The 17,482-nt window shown below is 40.9% G+C and overlaps 1 protein-coding gene across 3 annotated transcripts; it reads left to right on the forward strand.

Moving 5' to 3' along the window:
• The first annotated feature begins 411 nt into the window (after positions 1-411).
• On the forward strand, positions 412-17,081 carry FCRL1 (Fc receptor like 1). Of its 3 annotated transcripts, XM_081494060.1 has the most exons (11): positions 412-491; positions 4,558-4,578; positions 7,201-7,470; positions 9,631-9,918; positions 10,062-10,340; positions 10,680-10,796; positions 13,036-13,063; positions 14,340-14,422; positions 14,633-14,704; positions 15,458-15,489; positions 16,445-17,081. In XM_081494060.1, the coding sequence occupies exons 1-11, from the start codon at positions 461-463 to the stop codon at positions 16,514-16,516; spliced, it is 1,293 nt and encodes a 430-aa protein (XP_081350186.1). In that variant the 5' UTR covers positions 412-460; the 3' UTR covers positions 16,517-17,081. The 3 variants fall into 3 exon arrangements, with proteins under 3 accessions (XP_081350186.1, XP_081350188.1, XP_081350187.1); XM_081494062.1 differs by lacking the exon at positions 10,680-10,796; XM_081494061.1 differs by lacking the exon at positions 4,558-4,578 and having other exon boundaries at positions 7,220-7,470.
• The last annotated feature ends 401 nt before the right edge of the window (positions 17,082-17,482 follow it).

A 17,482-nucleotide genomic window follows, 5' to 3' on the forward strand; every position in this document is an offset into this window, starting at 1 on the left:
TAGAGGCTGCTGCAAGGCAAAAGGATGTGCTGATTAGATATGGTTGAGAAAACACGCTTACCGAAGATGACAAACATGCCATTTGAATTTCAGCAGGACCACTGCCTGATGAGACGCCCATCAAAGTCAGAATCTGCCTTTGGGAAATTTACTTTGAGCTATGAGTTCTTAAAGAAGGCGCTGATGTATTAATATGCACTGTCTTCAAAATTTGGAAATAGAAGCAAACTATAAACAGGAGTGTATTTAATCTTTTTGGCCTCCAGAGCAGAGGAAATAGAGTGGCTCTCAGAAGACTCTTGTTCCTTCTATTTTTGTACATGTGTGCTTCCGATCACGTGACTTCTGATCCTGACTTCCTCAAACTTCTGACAAGCCACAGGCTTTTGACCCTAAGTTGAATCCTTTTTTAGATGAGAGGGTACCTTCAGTTCCATGTCCACTCCCCAACCTGGTCCTCATGCTGCTGAGGCTCCTGCTGTTGATCTGTGGTGAGTAGGACAACTCAGAGAAGGGTATGGGATTCTATCCCCTAGCGCCCTGCCTTCTGAAGCTTTGGGGTTTCTCAGGACTGAGTTTCTGCCCAGTGATGGTCAGGTGTAGTCAGATCTTTACTCCCCACTGAGGACTCAGAGCTGGGCAGAAAATCATAGATACTGGAGAGCCAGATTTTGGAAGAAAACTGCCATTTTATTTTTTATTTCATAGGAAGTGTTCACTTTCTATCTTTCTTTCCTCTATTGATTCTGACTTTGTTCTTGGTGGTTTTGATAGTCACAAAGATAATTCATACAACAAATTGGCCTCTTAGTACCTTTCCCTTCTTATCATCAAAATGATTTCCCTATTTTCTCCCTTGTGTTGTGTGTTAGTCACTCAGTTATCTTTGACTCTTTGCAATCCCATGGACTGTAGCTTGCTAGGCTCCTCTGTCCATGGAATTCTTTTCTCTGGGCAAGAATACTGGAGCGGGTAATTACTCCCTTCTCCAGGGGATATTCCTGATCCAGGAACCACCTGGGTCTCCCACATTGCAGAGAGATTCTTTACTATCTGAGCCACCAGGGAAGCCCCCATCCTTCCTTGGCGTCCCCTATTTCTACCATCAAACCTCAGAACTTGTGATTACCAACAACTGTCCCCCTTCTATAGTCTTTGATTTCAGCATCCACCTTCCCATCCAATTACAGCATATTTCCAGCTCACTTTATCTAATGCACCATATTCAACATGCCTTCCACTCCCCAGTCTTACTTTTCCATTGTCAATTACTATACTCTGTGTCCTCACTTCTCAGAGTTCATCACGATACTCCCTTGGATACATCATCACCTCTCTTCCCCATAGTGCTCTTCTGACTAACATTCTTTTCTGCATGCTTTACACCTGTGCCTGAGCAACTGAATGTGACTCTAAACAAAAGGTACAATACTGCTGCCTTTCTTTCTTTCTAAATGTAGTACACCAATCTCAGGTGGCTATTAGAGGTGCCACACAATTCTCCTATTCTTTCGGAGTCAGTGCTCTTCCATTCTAGATGACCACTTCCTTCTACTTCCTCCTTTCTCCTCAAACTTTCCTCTTGTTGCTCTTAATTTAGAACACTGAGAAGAAGAAAAGCAATCAAAAGAAAATTTCTTCATCTTTCCACTGCTGTATCTATCAACCTGCCCACCTCTGTATTTACATACTGTGCCTTTTTCCCCCCTATTATGGATATATTTTCCCTCATCCTATTGAAGGCAGGACTCTCCACTTGTAAACTGGGCCCAGACTCCCTGGTTCCATCATCAAAATGTTTCTCCATCCTGGGCTCTCCCTATAAATATACAAGTATGCTATAATATCTTCTATTTTAAAATCATAGAAATGTGACCTCCATTTGCTTCACCATTCAATGTATCCCTTTGTAGTTTTCAGTGAGTTGCTATCTTTACCTAACCATCCTTTCTTTTTAAAATTCATTGTTAATTTTCTTTGTAGTAACATTCACTTTTTGATGCACTTTGATTTTTGACAAAGATTTGGAGTCATGTGACTACCACCACAATCAAAATACAGAACATTTCTATCACTTAAAAAATTCCCTCAAGTCCTTAATCCCTTTGGAGTCAACTCTTCCTAACTCTTGGATATTGTTAAACAGTTTTAGGTCCTTATAGCTCTTCCTTATCCTTTTTTGATTCCACTTCAATCAATCTTTGCCTCTACCACTCCACTAAAACCACTCTGATTAATATCATCAACCACCTACACGTTGCTTCATCCAGGATTCAATTTTTATTTCTCATTTTGTTCAACATCTCAGACCATAGTTGACTATTCCAACTTCTGGAAATACTTTCCCACTTGGCTTCTTAATAGTATATTCTGTTGGTTTTCTTTCTAACTTAATACTGGATGCTTTACTGACCTCAAAATGTTTGACTTTCCCAAGACTGGCATATAGACTTTTCTCCATCCATACTCATTTCCCCAAGTTATATACTTTAGTCATTTTATGTGCCATTTTAAACACCTTTAAATCAAGTTACTTATCCAACTTTGATCTCACTTTTGAACACCTTGCATATATTCAACTGCTATCCAACTGTCTAATATGTATTTTAATCTCAACATGTCCAAACAGATCCTTTGACTTACATGAACCACCACTACCACCATGGAACTTAACCTATCACTCCCTATCTTTCCTTCATTTTTGTAAACATCACCACCATTCTTCCTAGTATACTCCTAGATACACTTAATTCCTCTCTTTCCTCTATACTTTATATTAAATTCACAAGTAATTCCTATTGATTCTACCTCCAAACTTATACTGAAATTTGTCCCCATCACAGCACCAGTACTGCCTAACCCAAGCCATCATCCTCACTCTTTCAGACTAAATTCCCACTGATTTTCTCCCTGCTTTTCTTGCAAGTCTGTAGTTCTTTCCACGGTGGAAGAGTGATTTTACAAATGGATATCAAGTCAGAACTGTCCATGGTCCCCAGTTACATCATGAACAAAATACAAAGCTATGACCAAGTCCACCAAGCCTTCTGTGACTGGCTCCTGCTTACTTCTCACACAAAAATATCAACCACTCTCCCCCTCAAGTAGACAGTTCCAGGTGCACCTGCCTTCTTATTCTGCCTTGGACAAGCTCATTTCCTCTCAAGGTCTTTGTGTTTACTGTTTCTCTGCCAGGAATGTTTTTTTTCCCAAATATTCAAAAGGACTGCTCTCTAATTTCATTCATGTTTCTACTCAATTGACATCTATCTAAATAGTCAAGACAATCCCAAGATACTCTGAAACTTATTTTTTTGTTTTATTTTTCATATAGCACTGACCATTCTCTGACATCATGTTGCATATTTATTTATTTTTTATTGAAGGATAATTGCTTTATAGAATTTTGTCATTTTCTGTCCAACTTCAACGTTAATCAGCCCATATTTATTTTTTAGTTGACTCTCTTCTACTATAATATAAATTCCTTAATGGAAAAGATTGTCATTCAAGGTCACTCCTGCAATCTAAGTGCAATGTACAAGGCCTGACATACAGTAAGCACTCAAAATTATTTGTTGTATGGATGAGTAAATAAAATGTAACTTTTATGCTAGCCCTCATTGATTCCCTTCTTGTACTTGAGGAGCTAATTATTCAAATAAACATTTACTCTAAAACTGTAGGCATCTCAGACTAAACTGGGCTAAAATAGATAATAATAGTGAGATAAAATTTACTGAATGCTAGATGAATTCCAGACATTCTTCTAAGCGTTTTGTGGATATCAACTCATTTAATCTTCACAAAACTCTGTGAGGTAGGTTTATTATTATCTCCATTTTACAGGAAACTAAAGCACAGAGAGGTAAAATGTTTTTTCCAGAGTCACACAGCTCATAAGAGGAAGAGTCAGGATTCAAATCAACCTCATCTAGCTACAAAGCCTACATTTCCTCCAGAATTTTCCATTTTTAACCATATGCTACAATATTATGGTAAATTCTTGAGAGATGAGAGAATCTTTGGAGAAATCTAAATTCTTTCTCTGGACCTAAGCCTCCTCTGCTCTGAAGTTGTCAAATAAAGGGGCATCATGTCTTGCCTATGACCCTGTCCACTCTCCTTGCTGATGAGTCAGCCAGTCTTTAGAGCTGGGTCATCAGACTTTTGAGAGATGAGGTGAGGATGATGTGCTTGAGAATGAAAGTCACTAAGTAGTTATAGAACAAAGACACCATCTCATAATCACAGGTGAGAGAAACTATTGGAAATTTTGATCACAAAGCAGAACTGTGTGTCATTTTGTAGGCAGGTGATTGAAGTGGAATATGGGAAAAGGAACAGAGAGAAAGGAGGAAGGAAGCAGGGCAGGGAAGGGGTAGAAAAATAAAGTGGTAGGGAGGGAAAAAGAGAAGGACAGAGAGAAAAAGGAGAGAAGGAGGGCACAAAGAAAGGAAGGTGAGTTGTTGGACAAGTCCTTGGGGAAGTTAAACTTTAGGTATGTTTGGGATTTGCCACCTCGTACTGACGGATCTCTGCTGAATTCTCTCCCAGCTCCACTCTGCGAATCAACTGGTGAGTCTCACTTCCTTTTCTTCTTCACTATCTGTGGGTATCTTGTTGCTTGAGCTAGTGCAAGAGGTCTGTGGATGGTTGTCTGGTATCCGGTATACAGACAACAGCAGCTCCCTTGGGCCCAGACAGCTTGTGTTCACACCAGTCTCTGCACGTGACATGTACATACTCAGCTGATAGAGCAGGTCTTGCTCTGATCTTCTTTAGACAGTCTCTTTTACTGGGACATATCAGTTTAGGGAGGGTGATGCTGTTTGCACAAGGAAGTCAGGGAGTGCTAAAGACTGATATTGGAAGAATCTCTGCTCTCTGCTGAAAGAGTTCCAAAGCCCCTGTGTATTCCCCAGTTGGATGCACCACCAGAGGACTGAAGAAAATGCCAAAGTCATACCTCCACAGAGAACATTATAGCCAATGCTCTAGGCACATACAAATTGTAGACTACTGCCTTCTTCCTATTTCCAGCCCTCCTCTGCAGCCATAACTGTTATCTCAGTGGGATTTCTGTCTCAGACTCTGGTTTATGCAAGCATACTTCATTACTTTGCTCCCAGTTCAGTCTTACTTTTACCAGGCAAAGAGGGAAGGAAATTTTCCCCCAGAAGAAATTTTCCACTAAAGTATGAAGCTGAAGTTCCAATACTTTGACCACTTGATGTGAACAGCTGACTCACTGGAAAAGACCCTGATGCTGGGAAAGATTGAAGGCAGAAGGAGAAGAGGGTAACAGAGGATGAGATGGTTGGATGGCATCATCGATTCAATGGACATGAACTTGGGCAAACTCCAGGAGATACTGAGGGACAGGGAAGCCTGGCATGCAGCAGTCCATGGGATACAAAGAGTTGGACTTGAGTTGGCAACTGAACAACAACAACAACAATATATCAAAGACTGCTGTCTTGTGTAGGTTTAAAAGATGTTATCCTGCTAGTCCAACACAGGCTTCATGTGAAACTAGGAAACACGGAAATTCCTATGACCAGAAATACTCAGTTACTCACCTGACGTTTGTCCAAGGCTAACTCACACCTTGTGTTGATGCCATGATGCCTTGTGCCTGGCTCTAGTTTTACTCCACAAGTGTGTGTGACTCATTGTAGCCGCAGTAGAAATTTAAAGCCACATCCAGGATGAAGAAACAAAGCTTTGGCCACCAGGAATTTGCCAGGTAGTCTCCGTGACTGAGAATTTTCTGAAACAAGCTCTGAACTGCAAGACTCACCTTTGGACCTGTGCAAACTGCCCTGTCCAGGGTCTTACCCATCTTCACCCCAGGCCCATTCAAAAGAATGAGTTACAGTTGTCTTTTTTTATTTCCTTTTCCTGCCCTGCTCCAAAGGCTGTGTTGCTCCTCAGTCCTCTGGGGACTACAATTTTCCAAGGAGAGAAAATGACTAAATGCACAGGGTAGTCCATGCCTCACCACAGGTAAACATTTTGGTACCATGAAAGTGAAAGTTGCTCAGTCGTGACTGACTCTGAGTGGACTACCATGGACTGCCATGGAATTCTCCAAGCCAGAATACTGGAGAGGGTAGCCTATCCTTTCTCCAGCAGATCTTCCCGACCCAGGAATTGAACTGGGGTCTCCTGCATTGCAGGTGAATTCTTTACCAACTGAGCTATCATGGTACCATGGTTGAATTGAATTGTTAGAAGTCCAAGGGTAAAGCATTCCAATAAGAAGGCTTGGAGATTACAGATACTGGGCCAGGGATCACCCCTCAGTGATCTAGAACACTTAGCATTTTCACCTGATAAGGAGACAAAGAGGCTTTTAACAGAGTCTCTGAAGGTTGGATAAACAAATGCCTATATGAGCAAATGCTATCAGGGCTTTTGATATTTCATGAACTGCTGCAACTTGGATAGGTAAGGACGTAAGATGAAAGCAGAATACAACTTTACTCTTCTTTAATTCATCCAGAAAAGAGCCCCCCTATGGCCAAAAAAGGATACATGACTTCTGTAGGGGTTTGTATAGAGGCCCCAGAGCAAGGGATCTGGGCCACATGGATGTGTGGGTGCAGACTATTTCTTGGCAAGTGTATGCTTGTTCCTTCCATTAAGAATAGCAATAAAAGGGGCAGGAAAGAATAGTAAAGAAATCAAGTTCATCTGAGTATTTCCCAAAATGACTTATCTTCCATATGTCATATTCTACCTCTGAAAGAGATAATGTGGGTCTGAGACATCAGGGAAAGGGGAACAGAAGAAAATGACAAGTACGGCTTATCACAAGGATAAATGAAGTCTATTTTCCTAAAACTTTGAGGTTCGTCTTCTCCAATGCCAACTCTAGTGACAGTCATCAGTATCCCTGCATTGTCTCCAAGAGTGCTTTCAGTTCATGGATAGAAACTTCAAAGAGTAAGAGCCAGGTCAAAGGGAAGGGTTTGCCTTGTGGAAGGAAGTGACACTGTGTAGGGGCAGGATGTAAACAGTTGCGTGTTAGCAGTTGAAAGCCCATGGGCCATGTCCAGGCAGGGTGGTAATGTGAGAAGTGATCTGTGTGTCCAATGAGCTGGTTCTTTGAGTCTTGCTGAGAACACAAAGTGCCTCTGATCAGGATCTCTGAGCTCCATTGCCCTAGAATATGTGTTTATTTCTTCCCTCTAGAACTGTTTCTGATAGTCAGCCCCTCTCCGCCCATAGAGGGGAACACAATGACCCTGACTTGTAAGACCCAGCCCCCTCCACAGAAGTTGGATGCCAAGCTCCAGTTCCGCTTTTACAAAGATGGTCGGGCCCTACAGCTGGACTGGGACAGCCTCCCGGAATTCCGGATTCCTGCCGTGCGGAAGGAAGACTCAGGGTCCTACTGGTGTCAAGCAAAGATAACATCTATCAAAGCCAAATTGAGCCGAAGAGTCCCTATAGAAGTTCACAGTGAGTGCCAGTGGGGACCTCTGCTGGGGTGGGCCAAGACAGGCAGAGACATGAGTCTGGTCTTCCCTGACTATTGTGTTCTGCTCCTGCATGCATGGATGCTGTTTGAGGCATATACCTAAACTTCTCTTTATCAGAGTCATTTTAAAAAAATTTTTTTAGTTGATAATTTTTTAAACTTTTGGCTACATCCCACAGCATGTGGTACCTTAGCTCCCCAACAAAGGATTGAACTCATGCCCTCTGCACTGAAAGGCAGAGTCTTAACCACTGGACCCCCAGGGACATCTCTTTAACTTTTTTAAATAACAGTTTTACTGAGATATAATTCACATAGTGCAAAATCCACCCATTTGAAGTGCACAATTAGTTTTTAGGGCATTCACAGTTAGATAGCCTTCACCACGATCAACTTTAGACCATTTCCATCATCCCCAAAACAAATCCCTTATTCATTATCAGTCAGTCACCATTTCCCCCTCCTCTCTCCCTAGCTCTATGCAGCCACCCATGTACTTTCTATCTCCATGGATTTGCCTATTCTGAACATGTCATATAAATGGAATCATATAACATTTTGTCCTTTGTCATTGGCTCCTTTCACTTAGGCAATATTTTCAAGATTCCTTGATGTTTAGATGTATCAATACTTCATTCCCTTTTACAGCTGAATAACATTTCATCATATGAATATACTGCATTTTATTTATCAGTTTATCAGTTGATGGACATTTGGGCTATTTCCACTTTTGACTATTATGGATAATCTGCTGTGAACACTCATGCACAAATTTTTGTATAGATACATGCTTTCAGTTCTCTTAGGTATAGAACTAGGAGTTGAAGTGGTGGGTTGTATGGTAACTGAACTGCCAGGCTGACTTCCAAAGTGGCTGAATCATTCACTCCACCAGAACTATATGAGAATCTTAATTTTTCCACATCATAAGGGATATTTTAATAGATGACACCATAAATGTCAAAGTGAGGCATGTGAAGTTATGGTATCTCTCAATTTACTGGCAATAAACTCAAATAACTTTCAACTTTTAAGACTTGATTGATTCAACCTGAAAAAACAGTATTTAAAATAGATGTTTAGAAAACATCTTAATATTTATTTTATCAGAGTTCTTAAGCAGTCTTCCCTTCTTCCTGCTATTCCTGTTTAAGCAAACAAAAGAATGTTTAGAAAGACATTTCATCATTGTGCTGGAGGGTGTGGAGGAGAAAGCTGCATAATAAGTGGTTCCTGACTGTGAGAAGCTGACACTTGGCTGGCATCTGAAACAACTAGGGCGGTCATGTTGTACAGGTTGGCTATTAATAGAAACTGTAGAGAAGGGATAAATCTGACTGAGGTGGTAAGAGAAGGCTTTGAGGAAAAGGCTAAGGAGGAAGGGCTTATGGAAGAGAAGTTGAGGTCTGATTTTGAAAGATAAAAGGGAATTGAAGGTGTTTTGTGATTCTGAACCATGCTATCCCATATCAGAGTTGACATTTCGGGCGTCCTCTCCCACTCTCAAACAAAGAGGTATCCATGATACCATAAGCAAATGTTAATACCTCCCAAAAGCTGAGCTTTCCCAAACTTGCTCAAAACTCAACACTGTGGACCTGGATCTCTACAAAAGCCACTGAATAGTTCATATGCCACAGGCCCTGTTCTAGTGCTTCCCACGTGTTAATTAAACCCTCACAACTGTAGGAGGTAGCTACCATTATCTTCTCAATTTTACAGATGGAAAATTGAGTCTCAGAGAACTTAGATAATTCGAACAAGCAAGCACACGCAAGAAGAGTTGGAACCAACATTCCAACCCAGGCAGTTTGCTTTGTAACCTAGGCTTGTAACCACTACACTTCTGTGCCTTGAAAAATGGAGTTTGAGAGATCAGGGTTCTGGTAATCACACCGTTCTAGGCAGGGAGAAGACACTGCATCCTCCATAGGAATATTATGGTGTCTTTCTTACCCTGCCATCATCAACCCAACCAGTGCCAATTCCAAATCAGCAGGACTCCTCACCTGTCCCTCATCCCACCTTTACATAAACTTTCAACTTGACCAGAGGCCTTTGTTTTCAGGACTGTCACAAGTACCCTGTCCCTGAAACCTTCCCTACTCAGGGCCTTCCTGTGTCATCTTGTATTCATGTAGGAGTCCCCATCGGTAACGTGAGCTTGGCGATACAACCTCCAGGTGGACACCTGATGGAGGGAGAGAAGCTGGTTCTTGTGTGTTTGGTCACTGGGGGCACAGGAGATATTATCTTCTTCTGGTTCAGAGGAGCCCGGGGTTTAAGTCTGAAAACAAAGACCCAGCATTCACTGATGGCAACGTTTGAGATTCCTGCAGTGAGAGAGAGTGACTCTGACCAGTATTACTGTGCAGCTGACAATGGCTATGGCCCCAGCCTCAGTGAGCTGGTGAGCATCACTGTCAGAAGTAAGTTCCACTTCCCTTCAGCTCAGCCAGCATGTTCCCCTGGGGCACCCTGAGAAAGTTCACTGGGGTTGAGCCTCTGTGGGCAGGGATTGGGAGTGTGTCATCATCAGAGACCCCCTGTGACAGTCTACTATCTCTCTTAGTTCCAGTGTCTCGACCTGTCCTCACCCTCAGGGCTCCTGGGGCCCAGATGGTGGTGGGGCACATGGTAGAACTTCACTGTGAAGTCCAGAGAGGCTCTCCCCCGATACTGTACCAGTTTTATCATGAAGATGTTCCCCTGGGGAACAGCTCAGCTCCCTTTGGAGGAGGAGTGTCCTTCAACCTCTCTCTGACTGCAGAAGATTCTGGAAACTACTACTGCGAGGCCAACAATGGCCAGGTGGCCCAGCGCAGTGAGGTGGTACCACTCAACATCACAGGTATATCTTGAGTTGTGGAGCTGTCTTGGTCAATGTCTCTTCTCAGCATCCTGGAAGAGTTTTTCTGACCCCACAATGTCTCTGGTGGGTATGCTACCAAAGATGAGGCTTTGCAGGTAGTCCTGTCCTGGGAGATATATCCAAGGGGCCGTGAGGACATCAAGTCTGGTTCCTTTCTTCTCCTCTCATCAATGTGATAAGCTTTAAGTCCCTAGGTGCATAAATAAGTCCCACCTGTCCCGGGAAGAGCAGGAATGGCCTCAATCCGTGCTCAAAATATCTGCTCCCCAAACCCAAGCCCTTCTCCTTGGCAGCTCATGTACAGGTCTCTTCTTTCAGTGCCTTTGGAAGACAGAAATGAAGTTCTTACTTTAGGAGTCATTAAGTTGCTGCTTGGCATCCTTGGTCCCACCATTTTGGCCCTATTATTTTGCTGCTGGCTCAAGAGAAAAATAGGTTAGTATTTATAGAGATTGATATTTTGTTACTGCGACTTTTGTTTTCACTGAAATAAGGCTAGATTTGTGACATCTATACTATTAAGGATGAATATATTCCATTAGCTACCTTGCCTACAGATCTGCTCACAGAAAAGGGAACCCTCTTGCACTGTTGGTGGGAATGTAAATTGATACAGCCACAATGGAAGAGGGTATGGAGATTCCTTAAAAAACTAGGAATAAAACCACCATATGACCCAGCAATCTCACTCCTAGGCATATATCCTCAGGAAAACAAAACTGAAAAAGACACATGTATCCCATTGTTCATTGTAGCACTATTTATAATAGCTAGAACATGGAAGAAATCTAGGTGTCTGTCAATAGATGAATAAGTAAAGAAGTTGTGGTACATATACATAGTGGAATATTACTCAGCCATAAAAAGGAACACATTTGAGTTGGTTTTAATGAGGTAGATGAACCTAGAACCTATTATACAAAGTGAACTAAGTCAGAAAGAGAAATATAAATATTGTATTCTAATGCATATATAAGGAATCTAGAAAAATTGTACTGAAGAATTTATTTACAGGGCAGCAATGGAGAAACAGACATAGAGAATAGACTTATGGACATGCAGAAAGGAGAGGAGAGGGTGAGATGTATGGAAAGAGTAACATGGAAACTTACATTACCATATGTAAAATAGATACTGAATGGGAATTTGCTGTAAGGCTCAGGAAACTCAAACAGGGGCTCTGTATCAACCTAGAGGGGTTATATGGGGAGGGAGATGGGAGGGAAGTTCAAAAGGGAGGGGATATATGTATACCTATAGCTGATTCATGTTGGGGTTTGACAGAAAACAACCTAATTCTGTAAAGCAATTATTTCTCAATTAAATAAATAAATAAATAAACAGATTAAAAAAAAATAAAGTAGTGAAAGTTTTTAGTAAAACCCTTCATCCCCACATGTTATCAGTTGAGGTTAAGCTGATACCTTGAACTTCAGCAGTTTAATGTTTATACAAAAATGTAACTATTTAAAATAACTAATCAGCCATTGGAAGAGATATACAATGAACGGTTCCAGTTATACTATCTGCCAGTTAAAGTCAATGCACCAATTCTTATTTGCCTTAGAATACTGTCACGTGGTTTTTTCTCCCTGAAATGCTCAACCATGCATTCACGCAGTCTTTTCATTGCTGTCTTTGTCACTTTTCAATTTAAATGTCATTTTCTCCCAGAGGTTTCACCTGGCCACACAGCCTACAATTCTCTTCTAGGTGGCTCAGCCGGTAAAGAATCTGCCTGCAATGCAGGAGACCTGGATTCGATCCCTGGGTTGGGAAGATCCTCTGGAGGAGGGCATGGCATCCCACTCCAGTATTCTTGCCTGGAGAATCCCCATGGACAGAGGAGCCTGATGGGCCGCAGTCCATGAGGTCACAAAGAGTCATACACGACTGAGTGACTAAGCAAATCATAGCACGTGTTCTTAATTAGAGTACCAGTAGCTTCACACTTCATTTCAACTGATAATTAAATATTTATTTGCATGTTTAATCCCAGGTTTCCTGTTCTCCATAGAGCAAGTTGGAGATGGGGCAAGAGAGGATGTGAGATTCTCACTTAAAGTCCAAGATTTTCAGGCATATTTGGAGACCTCACCCCAACTATAATGTGTCTATGGCAGTGCATTTTGTCATGATAGGATTAGGTTGAAAAGTGAGTGTTAGTTGCTCAGTTGTGTCCAACTCTTTGCAACCTCATAAACTGTAGCCCACCAAACTCCTCTGTCCATGGAATTCTCCAGGCAAGGATACTGGGTGGGTAGTCATTCCCTTCTTCCGGAGATTGTCCCAACCCAGAGATTGAACTAGGGTCTCTTGCATTGCAGGCAGATTCTTTACCATCTGAGCCACCTGGGGAGCACTTTCAGGATTAGATTGTACGGTTGTAAAGCCAAAACCAAAAAATGTTATAGGTGTGGGTACAGAGGCTTGGGCTCAAGTCCAATGTTGATATTAACTGCCTTTGGGCAACTCATTTGACTCTTCTGGACCTAAAGCTCTTCAACTGCAGTATGAAGGATCTGCCCAAATAATTGCCAAGATGTAATCTGGGCGCAAAACAGCACCTTGCAATGGGCATGCTAGAATAAGACACATTCCCTGCACAAGTACTGTATGAAAACACTGAGAGAGTTCCTCCACTGACATGTCTGTTCATTTGTTTGACTTGCAGGAAGACGTACAGTCAAGGATGCAGTCAGGTGAGATCTCTGTTTGCTCTGTGTGCACTGATAATATAGATAAATCTATTAAAATTTTTTTGAATTTTTCTCTCTCGTGAGCTTTTATCCATGTTTTATCATACCTAAAACTGCCACTCCAGAGTTCTTCCACTGGTAACTTCATCTGCTATTCTTCTTCTTTATATATTAACTAATTAATTTAAATCCTTTCATCATTTGTCCTAATTTATCTCCTTCACTAAATCTGCAGAATAAGAAAGCTCTACTATATTGACCAGTTTCATACATTTATTCTATCAACTAACCAATATCTGAGAGTATGTAAATCATTTTGTTGAGTTCTAGAAATCACAAACACATGGAAAGATTTTGAGAGCTTTGAAGTATTTTAGAGTAGTTAAGATATATGCGTATTTCCAGAATACAGGCCAGGGAATAATCAACATACTGAAAAATTGTTGATGATGTTTCTTAGAAGATTAAAGGAGGGAGATATTTTTTAAAATTTATTTTTGATTTTATTTTATTGATGTATAGTTGATTTAATTGTGTTACTTTCAGGTATATAGCACAATTATTCAGCATCTTAATATATTCTTTTTCATATTCTTTCCCCTTATATGCTATTACAAAACACTGAGTATATTTCCCTGTGCTATACAGTAGGTCCTTGTTGATTAAGGGGAGGAAAAGATTTTTGAAATACTTTCATTGGGAAATATCAGTATTTAGTTGATACATTTTTATAGCATGTTATTATTTTTGCCAGTAAAATCCAGATTTTTTTTCCAAATCAGAATAGCTGAAATTACTAATTTCATCTATTTGTAATTATAATTACAAATCAGATTTACTGAAATTTGTCAGTAATACATGCATACGCAAGACCATTATTTTTCTCTTCCTCAAGCTGCTTGTTCTATGTAGCAACTGGCTTCCATCTGGAGTAAACAAATATTCTTTTATTCAATATTTACTGAGAACCTATGATGCAAATAGCACTATCCTGTGTGTGGGATACCACACATAGAGAGCTCTCAGATAAGGACCTTACACTCCTGGAATATGTACTCTAGGGATGCTCTGCAATGCCCTGCTTACTGCAAGCATAGAGCTGTGGCTTATACCAGACAGCTATGCTGGTTGCTGATTTCCACATAAATTAGCATTCTCTCAGGACATTTCCTCCTTCAGGCTGCTCTCCTTCACTATTTTACTCATGGTCCCAGATAGTTACGTCTGGAACATCTGGGATTCTAGCCCAGATAGATAGCATGTGTTTCTGTGTTTGCAGGAGCATTCCCAGCCCTGTACCCCAAGAATCCACCTACTTCAACTCACAAGCCCCAGAGCAACTACACCCTGACTATGAAAATGGTGAGGCTTCCCAAATGACCTGGGCCAAAGCAGGCAGAGGAGGCTGGTGATGTCTATGAACGGAACCTGACTCTGCTGTGTCCCCGCCACCTCTACAAATAAGTGACTCACCTGTCCTCACGGCTGTGATAGGTGGTAGGTACAGAGTGAATTAAATGTCAAGAAGAAGGAACTGTGTCATATAAGGGTGCTTCCTTTTTTCTCTTTCAGTGAATATTGGAAGTGGGGATGAGGTTTATTCTTTGGTGTACTGTGTGCAACAGGAACAGCCATCAGCAGCAGGTGAGACATGAGAGGGTGAATTTGTCTCTGATTTTGTCTTTCCTGGAGCCAGGAGGATAATCAGTGACTGTGTATGGCAACACGGCAGCTGGCACTGCTGCTTCTACCCTTGGAATTGAATATGAGTTTTGCTATGCTTATCTGAAAGTTGGCCTGTGGTCTGGAAGCTGCCTTGAGTAGGTCCCAGTGATAATGTCAACGTGTGTATCTCACTCCCCGACTGATGGCAGCCTTGGAAATGGTACCAACTCCGTATTCCTTATAGCACCCCAAAACGGCTGCCTAGTTGTGGCTGTAGTCCCACCCTGTGCTTGATGCACACAGAAATATTGAGAGGTATTTATGCCAGGGGGGGTTTCTCTGGTGCTCAGTGGTAAAGAATCCACCTGCCAATGCAGGAGCTGCAGGTTCAATCCCTGGGTCAGGAATATCCCCTGGAACAGGAAATGGCAATCCACTCCAGTGTTCTTGCCTGGGAAATCCCATGCACAGAGGAGCCTGGTGGGCTACAGTCCATGGGGTTGCAAAAGAGTCAGAGACAACTTTGCAATTAAACAGCAACAACAAATGCGGACCATCTGGCCCTCAGACCAGAATGTGCCAATTTTACTAGCCATATTTGTGATGGCAGAAAAGTAAGACAGAAAATATTAATGGATACAAGCTACAAGAAATAGGAGAGGAAGAAGCCTTTATTAACATTAATTTAAGGAAGGACTCTAAAGGGAATCTCACATATATTTGTCTTCACAGAGGAACCCCCGGGGACATGTCTTGGGCATAAGGTGAGTTAGAATTCTTGTTCTTTCTTCCTTGCTCTTTCACTCCTTCTTCTGGCGACTGTGTTTCAAACTTCTAAAACTATGGCCACTTAGGAAAAACAAAAGATCTCATCATCTATCTCCTATTTTATCTCCCCACACAATGGGGATAAAAACATCCAATTATAACAGTAAAGTGTCTTTATACAAGATAATTTTAGAGGCTCGTATATGTATATTTTTAGCAATGGATGTATGAAGGTTTGTAGCTAAACTGTAGTGCATGCTTAGTCTAAAAGTTCTGTTGGTCTGAAAATCTTTATTTTGAAATACTGTTGAACCACACATACATCACTTTGTGCTGTAAGGCTAGCCAAACAACATGTCAAAAACTAAATTGATATTGAATAAAATGAAACTAAGAGTGATTTTTGTCATTGAAAAATTGGTAATTTCTAAACCTTGATCAATTCAAGACTTCATTAATAATACAAAATTGCTTTCAGAAAATTGCAGAAACTCTAACTCTGCATGTGTGCAAATAGAGGAGGTGCTTTATAATTTTGTCTAGTGTGATGTGGCAGCCAAATGTTTCAGAACAGGATTCAAGTCCTTAATAAACTATAGTGACAGGCTAAATTTAGTTTATGCATACAAAATTCTGATACCCTTAAAAAATTATAGCCCATGGAATGGCCTAATAAAGGCCCATAAAAATGAAAGAAGGTTTTGCATATGTAGTTCAGTTTACAGCTCATCAGGAGCATGTCCGTAGCCCAAAAAGTGGATGCATGCCCTTTGAAAATGCCTAGGGCCACAGTCTTCCAGAAAGCTCTGTGTTCTGTCTTAAGTAGCGCACCATGGTAGGGTGTATCCAGGCTGATCAGAAAGAGAACCTGGAGAAAATATGTTCTACTTGTTTTCCCTGCTCGAGTTCTATCCATGTTCTATCCTGCTCAAGTTCTACCTTTGCTTCTAGGACCCCTCAGCCATATATTCCAGGCTAAAGAATGCAGATCTTACAGATATGGACTATGATGATGTTATGTAGAGTTACCGAAGATTCTGCTCTTGGAAAACCATCCACGACTCCAAACCTCAGAACTATTATGTCCTTCAGAGATTCTGGGAGAATTAGCATTCCAGTACACCTCATCCAGGTGCTTACCTCTATAAAACTATTTCTGCATCTACTGTGAAGTACAATTTGCTCAAGCTTTGAAGAGATCATCTAGAAGAACCAACCTGAACTCAGGAGTGGGAAAAACTTTGTTATTAGAACTTGATTCCTATTAGTTCTTTCAGGTACAGGTCAAACTCTGCTCTAAATTCTTTCTATAAGTGAAAACAGGATTGGAATAAAAGAACTTGAGATCTTGGGGATAGTGAGACAGTGAAGCTTAGAGTGCATGAACCCAAGGTTAGTGATTTTGTGGGACTCCTCCATACAGAGAGCTGCATCCATATTTTTTTTGCAAGTGCTTTCTCTGGGCGGACAGTACAGAGCTCTAGCCATGTTTCTTACATTGATCATCCTGTTCCTCCATAAAATATGTGACTCAGTGAATTTGGGGGTCACTATTACCAAACTAGAATTAAATCAAAGTTACATAAAATTCTGTTGTGGTTGCATTCAGTTTTAATGACATATTTTATATGCTCAAGCCAATCTAGATGCTGCCATATTTATAATGAGATATAATCTTTGTAAGTTTCACTACATCCACAGTTCTATATTTGTTGCAGCTTCTAGAAGTTTTAGGAATATGCTTTCTTCCTTAATTCAAACATTTTTTGAAAATGTGATAATATGGTTTGAAGTCCATATTTTAATTTTAAAACAATCATAAGCTAACGCATAAACTAAAACATTTAAAAAGTATATAATGTAAAAGTTAGTCTTCCTTATAAGTTAACACCACAAGTGATACCCATTGTTAAAAACTTAGCATTGTTAAAATCTTAACTCTGCAGATACTTTTCTATTTTTTGGTAGAAACACTTCTACATATATGTG

This window comes from Giraffa tippelskirchi, chromosome 5 (genome assembly GCF_054371585.1).
Source record: "Giraffa tippelskirchi isolate mGirTip1 chromosome 5, T2T-mGirTip1v1.2.pri, whole genome shotgun sequence".
NCBI lineage: Eukaryota > Metazoa > Chordata > Mammalia > Artiodactyla > Giraffidae > Giraffa > Giraffa tippelskirchi.